This window comes from Episyrphus balteatus, chromosome 1 (genome assembly GCF_945859705.1).
Source record: "Episyrphus balteatus chromosome 1, idEpiBalt1.1, whole genome shotgun sequence".
NCBI lineage: Eukaryota > Metazoa > Arthropoda > Insecta > Diptera > Syrphidae > Episyrphus > Episyrphus balteatus.
Window position 1 is genome coordinate 107,057,030 of NC_079134.1, and position 13,434 is coordinate 107,070,463.

The 13,434-nt window shown below is 31.0% G+C and overlaps 1 protein-coding gene across 2 annotated transcripts in view; it reads left to right on the plus strand.

Moving 5' to 3' along the window:
- LOC129907808 (dynactin subunit 2) overlaps positions 1-12,180 on the plus strand; it is an 89,581-nt gene extending 77,401 nt beyond the window's left edge. For both annotated transcript variants that reach the window (XM_055984194.1, XM_055984195.1), the window contains one exon: positions 11,876-12,180. In XM_055984194.1, coding sequence (XP_055840169.1) covers positions 11,876-12,054 — 179 coding nt within the window. In that variant the 3' untranslated portion in view covers positions 12,055-12,180. The remainder of the gene's footprint in view (positions 1-11,875) is intronic.
- The last annotated feature ends 1,254 nt before the right edge of the window (positions 12,181-13,434 follow it).

The window sequence follows — 13,434 nt, forward strand, 5'->3', positions numbered from 1 at the left end:
TTCTCATTCTCCGTGGCTTTTAAAATTATCATTTCTCGCTAATCTGTTTGATAACTTAAATATCCTTAATAAGAGGCTCCAAGGACGAAAGGAAAACATTATAATTGCAAAAGACAACATCAGAGAATTTCTTGAAAAACTACGGTTATGGTCCGTGTCAAGCAAACAAAAGATTCTTGAAGAAAATTCATGCGAAGAATCAATATTGGTTAGCTCCCATGGTACATAGTTTATTTAATTTGGAGATGAAACTATTGAGTTACTTTCAGAAATGGATTCTGAAAGTGAAAATAGAACTAAGGTGGGATATCAAAGATATCAAATCCTTCTTTGAATAATTCGGTTGAGCCTGCTCATCTACCGTCTGTAAAACTGAAAGAAAACCATATAGACTTAACTGCAGGTGTCATGCTTTTAATAACATTTAATTAAATAACATTTAATTTAATAACAATTGACAGTTCTGGATTAAGAGAAGAGGAGCGTATTCTGAGCTGGCAAACGAACACGAAGCTTTGCGGTTGTTAGTGCACTTCTTCACTCCATAACTATTTATCTATGTGAAGTCAAATTCTCTTCAATTTTGGACATCAAAACTATGAAGAGAAACTTAACTTGGAAAACGATTTAATCGTTAAAATATCAAAGATCAATCCAAGTTTTCAACATTTGTTAAAAAACATGCATTATTAGCATCATTTTTTCGTATCAATATTTGGCTTGCGGCCGCGACCCCCTTAGGGGGTCGCGACCCACACTTTGAAAAAAAAAAATTTGCAAACGATTTAAATGACAGTTTTCAATTGTCCCGAATCTGACTGAAACCTTCATATAACATTCGACCATATCCACTTCACAGAAATTTGGACATATGTACTTCGGAGTCACACTACAAAAAAACGTGCCCCATTTCCATATTATTCGGCATTTATTTGATATTTATGGAAAAAATGAAAAAATATCCCACCAAGGGAGATCTGCGAGCGCTCAGAGATTTTTTAAGTAAGACAAAAAATCTCAGCTGAGGTCTCACTTTTTTTATCTGAGATTTCTGAGACGAAAATTTTTTGGATTCAATTTCTCATTTTTTTTTTTTCTCGTTAGTCTTTTTTATGTTATGTTATTGTTTTGATTTTTTTTGGTGGTGTGCAGTTATAAAAATGCTAAAAAGATGAAAAAATTAATGATAATTTGAAGAAATGTTATTATTTTGAGCTTGCTTCACGAAATAACTTATTTTGAAATAATTTTTTTTCACAATTTAATATTTGAAGAAATGTTGCAGTTGTGTGTGGCAGTTGAATTGTTGGATTTGCAAAAAAATTGGATTCATGTGAGAAACTTGTCCCACAAAATGATTTTCCTCTCTTCCAAAATAACATTGAGCCCTCAGAGATCTCTTCTTGGTGGGACGCACCTAATGATTAATTGAATGAATTCTTGTCTTTCAAAGGCATAATTCTGCAAACTTTTTTCCTATTCCTTTTTGATACGACACGACGATGAAGATTTATTCAAATTTAACATATTGTACGTATAGGAAAGCGCGTTAAATCCTTGTTTCCCTTCTGATGTCCCAAAAAAAGCTAAGCTGCATTTGAATGCCATAATTAGAGAATTCATGATTTAAATCAGAACATTCGCTTCCTAGTTCACTTTAAAGCCTAGTACACACAGGTGAAGCAAGTCGTGAATTCATACAAATTTGTATTTTCTGTTCACACGTGAACGTTCCTGTGAACCCTGGTGGAGAAGAAAGTGGAGAGTTTTGCTTCACGAGCGATGAGTAGTTCACACAGATGAATTAATTAAAATTTTGAATTTTAGCATGAGTTTCTTTGCCTCGTTTATATTTCTTCGAACAAATGAATTTGAAAATTGAAGAAAAAAGGAATGTGTGTATTTTGTTGATTGTGTGCGTATTCATGAGATGAATGAATTTGAAGGCTGTACCAGCGATGTATGTCAAATGTTCACAAGCTGCGATGTGTTCACGTTCACTTCACCAGAAGTATATTAGACTGGGCCAAAAAAAAAATATTTTTTTTTTGAAAGTTACTTCGAAAATCTTGTTCAGGATGATGAAAAAAAAATTTGGTGAAAATTTGAGCCGTTAAAAAAAATTTTAAGAGGTCTATCATCGATGTTTTTTATTTTTATACATGATATGATGTTTTACAACAGAACTGCTAGACGATCAAAGTAAAAAAAATTTCTGTTCATTTTTTCTTATATAAAATTAAATTTCATACAAAAAAGATCTAATTGAAAATTTTCGTCAGACGAGCCGTATTCGAGTAATTAAGCTTTTTAAATCGAAGTGTTTTTTCAATTTGACTGTTTCACTTTGAAATTTTGTGATGAGCAAATAAGTGAATAGAAAAATAAAACCACGACAGATTTCTATAGGAAATTTAATTCTCTACAAAAAAGGTCTCTTAGTAATTTTCCCTAAATTGAGTTCTAAAGAAGTTATTCACGATTTAAATCGAGAAAAAAATTAAAAAATCAATTTTCAATTTCAAAATTTTCTAATTCACTGAAAATTCAATATTTTCAAATTAGCAAGATGTTTTCTTGTAGGGAATTAAACGTTCTATAAAAAGTTCCTTGGCAGCAAATTAATGCTTTAACCGTTAAGATATTCGTATCAAAACCAATGCCCACTGATTTCAATAGTTTTCTTATGACAAGTATGCATTTGCGATTTGAATATCTTCTAAACGGTTAAAGCAATTAATTTGCTGCCAAGGAACTTTTTATAGAACGTTTAATTCCCTACAAGAAAACATCTTGCTAATTTGAAAATATTGAATTTTCAGTGAATTAGAAAATTTTGAAATTGAAAATTGATTTTTTAATTTTTTTCTCGATTTAAATCGTGAATAACTTCTTCAAAACTTAATTTAGGGAAAATTACTAAGAGACCTTTTTTGTAGAGAATTAAATTTCCTATAAGAATCTGTCGAGGTTTTATTTTTCTATTCACTTATTTGCTCATCACAAAATTCCAAAGTGAAACAGGCAAATTGAAAAAACACTTCGATTTAAAAAGCTTAATTACTCGAATACGGCTCGTCTGACGAAAATTTTCAATTAGATCTTTTTAGTAGGAAATTTAATTTTATATAAGAAAAAATGAACAGAAATTTTTTTTACTTTGATCGTCTAGCAGTTCTGTTGTAAAACATCATATCATGTATAAAAATAAAAAACACCGATGATAGACCTCTTAAAATTTTTTTTAACGGCTCAAATTTTCACCAAATTTTTTTTTCATCATCCTGTACAAGATTTTCGAAGTAACTTTCAAAAAAAAAATATTTTATTTTTTTGGCCCAGTCTACTGTTTAGGATTGTATGCGATGAAATGGGTCCAAAATAATCTTTTTTACCACACAGAATTCAGTGTGAAAAAGTATTGACACAAGTTTTGGAATCAAGATCTTAATTACTGTTTTTTTTTCCAAGATTAAAATTCTGAAAGTTCGAACCATTTTTCTCATTCTCCGTGGCTTTTAAAATTATCATTTCTCGCTAATCTGTTTGATAACTTAAATATCCTTAATAAGAGGCTCCAAGGACGAAAGGAAAACATTATAATTGCAAAAGACAACATCAGAGAATTTCTTGAAAAACTACGGTTATGGTCCGTGTCAAGCAAACAAAAGATTCTTGAAGAAAATTCATGCGAAGAATCAATATTGGTTAGCTCCCATGGTACATAGTTTATTTAATTTGGAGATGAAACTATTGAGTTACTTTCAGAAATGGATTCTGAAAGTGAAAATAGAACTAAGGTGGGATATCAAAGATATCAAATCCTTCTTTGAATAATTCGGTTGAGCCTGCTCATCTACCGTCTGTAAAACTGAAAGAAAACCATATAGACTTAACTGCAGGTGTCATGCTTTTAATAACATTTAATTAAATAACATTTAATTTAATAACAATTGACAGTTCTGGATTAAGAGAAGAGGAGCGTATTCTGAGCTGGCAAACGAACACGAAGCTTTGCGGTTGTTAGTGCACTTCTTCACTCCATAACTATTTATCTATGTGAAGTCAAATTCTCTTCAATTTTGGACATCAAAACTATGAAGAGAAACTTAACTTGGAAAACGATTTAATCGTTAAAATATCAAAGATCAATCCAAGTTTTCAACATTTGTTAAAAAACATGCATTATTAGCATCATTTTTTCGTATCAATATTTGGCTTGCGGCCGCGACCCCCTTAGGGGGTCGCGACCCACACTTTGAAAAAAAAAAATTTGCAAACGATTTAAATGACAGTTTTCAATTGTCCCGAATCTGACTGAAACCTTCATATAACATTCGACCATAACCACTTCACAGAAATTTGGACATATGTACTTCGGAGTCACACTACAAAAAAACGTGCCCCATTTCCATATTATTCGGCATTTATTTGATATTTATGGAAAAAATGAAAAAATATCCCACCAAGGGAGATCTGCGAGCGCTCAGAGATTTTTTAAGTAAGACAAAAAATCTCAGCTGAGGTCTCATTTTTTTTATCTGAGATTTCTGAGACGAAAATTTTTTGGATTCAATTTCTCAGTTTTTTTTTTCTCGTTAGTCTTTTTTATGTTATGTTATTGTTTTGATTTTTTTTGGTGGTGTGCAGTTATAAAAATGCTAAAAAGATGAAAAAATTAATGATAATTTGAAGAAATGTTATTATTTTGAGCTTGCTTCACGAAATAACTTATTTTGAAATAATTTTTTTTCACAATTTAATATTTGAAGAAATGTTGCAGTTGTGTGTGGCAGTTGAATTGTTGGATTTGCAAAAAAATTGGATTCATGTGAGAAACTTGTCCCACAAAATGATTTTCCTCTCTTCCAAAATAACATTGAGCCCTCAGAGATCTCTTCTTGGTGGGACGCACCTAATGATTAATTGAATGAATTCTTGTCTTTCAAAGGCATAATTCTGCAAACTTTTTTCCTATTCATTTTTGATACGACACGACGATGAAGATTTATTCAAATTTAACATATTGTACGTATAGGAAAGCGCGTTAAATCCTTGTTTCCCTTCTGATGTCCCAAAAAAAGCTAAGCTGCATTTGAATGCCATAATTAGAGAATTCATGATTTAAATCAGAACATTCGCTTCCTAGTTCACTTTAAAGCCTAGTACACACAGGTGAAGCAAGTCGTGAATTCATACAAATTTGTATTTTCTGTTCACACGTGAACGTTCCTGTGAACCCTGGTGGAGAAGAAAGTGGAGAGTTTTGCTTCACGAGCGATGAGTAGTTCACACAGATGAATTAATTAAAATTTTGAATTTTAGCATGAGTTTCTTTGCCTCGTTTATATTTCTTCGAACAAATGAATTTGAAAATTGAAGAAAAAAGGAATGTGTGTATTTTGTTGATTGTGTGCGTATTCATGAGATGAATGAATTTGAAGGCTGTACCAGCGATGTATGTCAAATGTTCACAAGCTGCGATGTGTTCACGTTCACTTCACCAGAAGTATATTAGACTGGGCCAAAAAAAAAATATTTTTTTTTTGAAAGTTACTTCGAAAATCTTGTTCAGGATGATGAAAAAAAAATTTGGTGAAAATTTGAGCCGTTAAAAAAAATTTTAAGAGGTCTATCATCGATGTTTTTTATTTTTATACATGATATGATGTTTTACAACAGAACTGCTAGACGATCAAAGTAAAAAAAATTTCTGTTCATTTTTTCTTATATAAAATTAAATTTCATACAAAAAAGATCTAATTGAAAATTTTCGTCAGACGAGCCGTATTCGAGTAATTAAGCTTTTTAAATCGAAGTGTTTTTTCAATTTGACTGTTTCACTTTGAAATTTTGTGATGAGCAAATAAGTGAATAGAAAAATAAAACCACGACAGATTTCTATAGGAAATTTAATTCTCTACAAAAAAGGTCTCTTAGTAATTTTCCCTAAATTGAGTTCTAAAGAAGTTATTCACGATTTAAATCGAGAAAAAAATTAAAAAATCAATTTTCAATTTCAAAATTTTCTAATTCACTGAAAATTCAATATTTTCAAATTAGCAAGATGTTTTCTTGTAGGGAATTAAACGTTCTATAAAAAGTTCCTTGGCAGCAAATTAATGCTTTAACCGTTAAGAAGATATTCGTATCAAAACCAATGCCCACTGATTTCAATAGTTTTCTTATGACAAGTATGCATTTGCGATTTGAATATCTTCTAAACGGTTAAAGCAATTAATTTGCTGCCAAGGAACTTTTTATAGAACGTTTAATTCCCTACAAGAAAACATCTTGCTAATTTGAAAATATTGAATTTTCAGTGAATTAGAAAATTTTGAAATTGAAAATTGATTTTTTAATTTTTTTCTCGATTTAAATCGTGAATAACTTCTTCAAAACTTAATTTAGGGAAAATTACTAAGAGACCTTTTTTGTAGAGAATTAAATTTCCTATAAGAATCTGTCGAGGTTTTATTTTTCTATTCACTTATTTGCTCATCACAAAATTCCAAAGTGAAACAGGCAAATTGAAAAAACACTTCGATTTAAAAAGCTTAATTACTCGAATACGGCTCGTCTGACGAAAATTTTCAATTAGATCTTTTTTGTAGGAAATTTAATTTTATATAAGAAAAAATGAACAGAAATTTTTTTTACTTTGATCGTCTAGCAGTTCTGTTGTAAAACATCACATGTATAAAAATAAAAAACACCGATGATAGACCTCTTAAAATTTTTTTTAACGGCTCAAATTTTCACCAAATTTTTTTTTCATCATCCTGTACAAGATTTTCGAAGTAACTTTCAAAAAAAAAATATTTTATTTTTTTGGCTCAGTCTACTGTTTAGGATTGTATGCGATGAAATGGGTCCAAAATAATCTTTTTTACCACACAGAATTCAGTGTGAAAAAGTATTGACACAAGTTTTGGAATCAAGATCTTAATTACTGTTTTTTTTTCCAAGATTAAAATTCTGAAAGTTCGAACCATTTTTCTCATTCTCCGTGGCTTTTAAAATTATCATTTCTCGCTAATCTGTTTGATAACTTAAATATCCTTAATAAGAGGCTCCAAGGACGAAAGGAAAACATTATAATTGCAAAAGACAACATCAGAGAATTTCTTGAAAAACTACGGTTATGGTCCGTGTCAAGCAAACAAAAGATTCTTGAAGAAAATTCATGCGAAGAATCAATATTGGTTAGCTCCCATGGTACAGAGTTTATTTAATTTGGAGATGAAACTATTGAGTTACTTTCAGAAATGGATTCTGAAAGTGAAAATAGAACTAAGGTGGGATATCAAAGATATCAAATCCTTCTTTGAATAATTCGGTTGAGCCTGCTCATCTACCGTCTGTAAAACTGAAAGAAAACCATATAGACTTAACTGCAGGTGTCATGCTTTTAATAACATTTAATTAAATAACATTTAATTTAATAACAATTGACAGTTCTGGATTAAGAGAAGAGGAGCGTATTCTGAGCTGGCAAACGAACACGAAGCTTTGCGGTTGTTAGTGCACTTCTTCACTCCATAACTATTTATCTATGTGAAGTCAAATTCTCTTCAATTTTGGACATCAAAACTATGAAGAGAAACTTAACTTGGAAAACGATTTAATCGTTAAAATATCAAAGATCAATCCAAGTTTTCAACATTTGTTAAAAAACATGCATTATTAGCATCATTTTTTCGTATCAATATTTGGCTTGCGGCCGCGACCCCCTTAGGGGGTCGCGACCCACACTTTGAAAAAAAAAATTTGCAAACGATTTAAATGACAGTTTTCAATTGTCCCGAATCTGACTGAAACCTTCATATAACATTCGACCATATCCACTTCACAGAAATTTGGACATATGTACTTCGGAGTCACACTACAAAAAAACGTGCCCCATTTCCATATTATTCGGCATTTATTTGATATTTATGGAAAAAATGAAAAAATATCCCACCAAGGGAGATCTGCGAGCGCTCAGAGATTTTTTAAGTAAGACAAAAAATCTCAGCTGAGGTCTCACTTTTTTTATCTGAGATTTCTGAGACGAAAATTTTTTGGATTCAATTTCTCAGTTTTTTTTTTCTCGTTAGTCTTTTTTATGTTATGTTATTGTTTTGATTTTTTTTGGTGGTGTGCAGTTATAAAAATGCTAAAAAGATGAAAAAATTAATGATAATTTGAAGAAATGTTATTATTTTGAGCTTGCTTCACGAAATAACTTATTTTGAAATAATTTTTTTTCACAATTTAATATTTGAAGAAATGTTGCAGTTGTGTGTGGCAGTTGAATTGTTGGATTTGCAAAAAAATTGGATTCATGTGAGAAACTTGTCCCACAAAATGATTTTCCTCTCTTCCAAAATAACATTGAGCCCTCAGAGATCTCTTCTTGGTGGGACGCACCTAATGATTAATTGAATGAATTCTTGTCTTTCAAAGGCATAATTCTGCAAACTTTTTTCCTATTCATTTTTGATACGACACGACGATGAAGATTTATTCAAATTTAACATATTGTACGTATAGGAAAGCGCGTTAAATCCTTGTTTCCCTTCTGATGTCCCAAAAAAAGCTAAGCTGCATTTGAATGCCATAATTAGAGAATTCATGATTTAAATCAGAACATTCGCTTCCTAGTTCACTTTAAAGCCTAGTACACACAGGTGAAGCAAGTCGTGAATTCATACAAATTTGTATTTTCTGTTCACACGTGAACGTTCCTGTGAACCCTGGTGGAGAAGAAAGTGGAGAGTTTTGCTTCACGAGCGATGAGTAGTTCACGGGCAAAATGTACGGGAATCTCTTTCACACAGATGAATTAATTAAAATTTTGAATTTTAGCATGAGTTTCTTTGCCTCGTTTATATTTTTTCGAACAAATGAATTTGAAAATTGAAGAAAAAAGGAATGTGTGTATTTTGTTGATTGTGTGCGTATTCATGAGATGAATGAATTTGAAGGCTGTACCAGCGATGTATGTCAAATGTTCACAAGCTGCGATGTGTTCACGTTCACTTCACCAGAAGTATATTAGACTGGGCCAAAAAAAAAATATTTTTTTTTTGAAAGTTACTTCGAAAATCTTGTTCAGGATGATGAAAAAAAAATTTGGTGAAAATTTGAGCCGTTAAAAAAAATTTTAAGGGGTCTATCATCGATGTTTTTTATTTTTATACATGATATGATGTTTTACAACAGAACTGCTAGACGATCAAAGTAAAAAAAATTTCTGTTCATTTTTTCTTATATAAAATTAAATTTCATACAAAAAAGATCTAATTGAAAATTTTCGTCAGACGAGCCGTATTCGAGTAATTAAGCTTTTTAAATCGAAGTGTTTTTTCAATTTGACTGTTTCACTTTGGAATTTTGTGATGAGCAAATAAGTGGATAGAAAAATAAAACCACGACAGATTCTTATAGGAAATTTAATTCTCTACAAAAAAGGTCTCTTAGTAATTTTCCCTAAATTGAGTTCTAAAGAAGTTATTCACGATTTAAATCGAGAAAAAAATTAAAAAATCAATTTTCAATTTCAAAATTTTCTAATTCACTGAAAATTCAATATTTTCAAATTAGCAAGATATTTTCTTGTAGGGACTTAAACGTTCTATAAAAAGTTCCTTGGCAGCAAATTAATTGCTTTAACCGTTTAGAAGATAATCGTATTCAAATCGCAATGCATACTTGTCATAAGAAAACTATTGACATCAGTGGGCATTGGTTTTGATACGAATATCTTCTTAACGGTTAAAGCAATTAATTTGCTGCCCAGGAACTTTTTATAGAACGTTTAAGTCTCTACAAGAAAACATCTTGCTAATTTGAAAATATTGAATTTTCAGTGAATTAGAAAATTTTGAAATTGAAAATTGATTTTTTAATTTTTTTCTCGATTTAAATCGTGAATAAAAAAAATAAAAGTGAAACAGTCAAATTGAAAAAACACTTCGATTTAAAAAGCTTAATTACTCGAATACGGCTCGTCTGACGAAAATTTTCAATTAGATCTTTTTTGTAGGAAATTTAATTTTATATAAGAAAAAATGAACAGACATTTTTTTTACTTTGATCGTCTAGCAGTTCTGTTGTAAAACATCATATCATGTATAAAAATAAAAAACATCGATGATAGACCTCTTAAAATTTTTTTTAACGGCTCAAATTTTCACCAAATTTTTTTTTCATCATCCTGAACAAGATTTTCGAAATAACTTTCAAAAAAAAAAAAAATATTTTTTTTTTTTGGCCCAGTCTAAAGTATATACTATGCTTAAGAAATCACAATAAATTAATCTGATAGACCGAGAGCCTACAGCAGATTTTGGGAGTGGGTATAACCGAAAATGAGTCATATGTATGTGTAGGTAAAACTAATAAAGAATTCTAAAGCCTTTCAGAACCTTTCACAATACAAAAACATAAATAATAATGGAAAAATTACCTAATAAAAAAGTCGGATTTCTTAAGAAAACAAATTTTATCTCGGTTATTTATGGAATATTCTCAACAATGCACAGTGGGTCCCGCCATAGGTCAAAAATAAAAAAAGTAAATGTCAATTTTTTAAAATCCAATGATTAAACAACGTTCTACAATCTCCCATCGAACCAAAACCAAAAAAATTTGACGGTTACCCTTTTTTTCATTTCTTAATAGCCATTCAAAGTCGGTATATAAAAAAAGGTTCAGTTTTTTAATCGCTGCAGTTATAAGGTGTGAACTTGCGATAGTGATAGCGGGTGTAAAAAATTGTGAACAGTATTAAATTGTTATGGATATTAAACGAGAAGGTTAATACTTTCTAAAAACATAAATTATATTGTTAAATAACATTAAGGCTAATTGTAACGGGGCTCGTTAGCGAAGCAATTTTAACCATTTTTATTTAGCTCAATTTTCATTAAATTAGAGATTTAGTTGGTTTGCCTTCGAGTGCCCTCTACAATTTAAGTTCTCAAATGAAGAATACCGTCCTACCTTTCGAAATAATAGCGCCGTTTTTTCCCCTTTTTTCCCCTTTTCGAGTAATACGAGTTTAAATGACGATACACGGAGAAAAAAAAATTACAACGTAAAACTAAAAAAATTCATTTTTGGCACTATTATTTTTATAAAAGACTGAACTAGAGGGTAAGGGTAATAAAAATAAGGGACCATTTTTCCGATTTTTTTTTGGAATGCCCATAACTCACAAAATATATGGCTGCGATTTTTTTTATTATTTTTCTGATAACTGTCACGACCTACCCTATCTACCGTTTGCGTTTCGACGTTGACTTTTGGGACACCCTGTAGAGCCGATAGAGGGCGATACCTTGATTTCAAAAAGTTCGGTCTCAGGCGTTTTATTCGCGGCATTACCTACCTTTGCCAGACGTTGACGGCATTTACCCTACCAGACGTCATTGAAATTCGGAAACGAATTTTCAGAAAGAGTTAAGCAAATTTGTTTTCCCCTTAAATATAACCATCTCTTAAAAAGTTATAACTACCTCTTGATAGAAAATAAATTAGTGCCAGACGTTTTAACCACGGCATTACCTTAAGGGCGACCTTAAAAAATTAACTTTAAAAATCTGGAAAAAATTGAATAGCTTTGGTTTTCTCAGAGAAACAAGTAGGATTTTCTGGTCCACTCTATAGAGCCACATACATAGTCCACAACAAATACACAAAGTATGAATTTGTTTCATTTTTTAGTTTTCTTCTTATTATTTAAATAGTACAAACTCCTTACTAAAAAAATTTAACAATTGCGGGTGTGTTTTTTGTGAAGTCCTTCTGCACTGATTAAAAACACGCTTTTAAATTAAAAACTTTCTTTATTCATGTTTGTATTAAAACAAATTATTTTATTTTCTAGCTATGAACTTTGCAAAAATCATCGCTGAGGTCGAGGAAACTCAAAACTCTATTTCCCAAAATTTGTCAAATAACAAAACTTTGCTGAATTCTGTTCAAGAAATATTCGCAACTAACTTGGAAAACATTAACAAAGAAGTCTTCAAACTAGAGACACGCATAAATTCAATTCATATTTGAAAACAAATGGCAATATTAATGGCAAGTTACATACAAAATAAATACATTTAGATATCTCAAAATTTTCTTTGTAAAACAAGCATATTTACGCCTGTTCATCTAATAAAAATGCTGCTATAATAATTATATCTTGGTTTTAATGTTTAAATTACCATAGACTGATGTCTTTCGTACTTAGAAATATATGTAAGTACCACCCATATTGCGATTGTCAACCATCAATTTTTATTGATAGTTTTAAAACATAATTTATGGGAAAACTGTGTTGTATTGTAACATTTCGCGGATTAGATTTATGGATGACGATTATGATAGCGAATTAGAATTTACTTAAAAACCGCGACTTGGGATTATACGAGTCCAATTTATAAACAAAGGAATTAATTAAACAAAATGTCAAATGAAAATTTTGTTTGTGACGAAATGTCAAAAATCGGACGACGATGATAGAGAGAGAAGACAGACAAATAAAGGCCCAACTATAATAGGCATGAGCTCGCATAGGCCTATCGCCTATGTCAAAACCGAACGAACTGCTTCTTCCTGTTTCTGAAAACATGAGGAATAGCCATACGGAACAATCACGCGCATAGCTATCTGTCACAATTTACATTTTTGTGCGCAGTGCGCACGGCATATGCTTAACAAAAGTTAACGAAGCGCGCATATGCTCATTATGGCTACCCTTCAAGCAAGAAAACTGAGTTCAACAAAGGCACTCCGACCTCAGAACGCGAAAATCGGGGTTGCACTCACACACTTGCAACTTTTTGTGTATGAACACAAAGTCGAACGAGAATCGTGGTGAAAATTGAGAAATGGAAAAAAAAGTAAAGACAGACATAGCCAATAAGAGCAAAAGCGTCATTTTGTTATGTTTTGTTGAAGTGTATAGTCGCGTCGTGTCTCGTGTCGTTGTTAGTATAATATTAGTATAATTATAAACAATTATATCAAATTATAAACAATATGGAAACAAAAAAAGGTATGTTGTATATATCGCTCAAAGTGTTTGGATTAAAGTGATGTGTTTCTGCTTGTGTTGTAGATGTAATCTCTAATGATGAAGAAAAAGGCAGAAGGTGAAACATGCGATTGGGCATCTAAAGAAACACCAACAACAGCAGCAGCAACAAATAACATGAAATGAAAAAATGTATTGTATCTTATACTGTATTTATTGTGAAAATTTCGTTTGCCAAAATAAAATAAAAAATAAAACAGTTTCAGTGAAAAAATAAATAAATCTTGTTCTTTTTTTGGTCGCAAATGCGAAACGTCATCCCTTTTTTATTCCTCTTTCTGGTAGGTTTTCGCTGCTTCGACTCAGGTCCGCCTTCGGCTCCGTTTTCTCGGAATGGAGATTTTCACCACACTAAT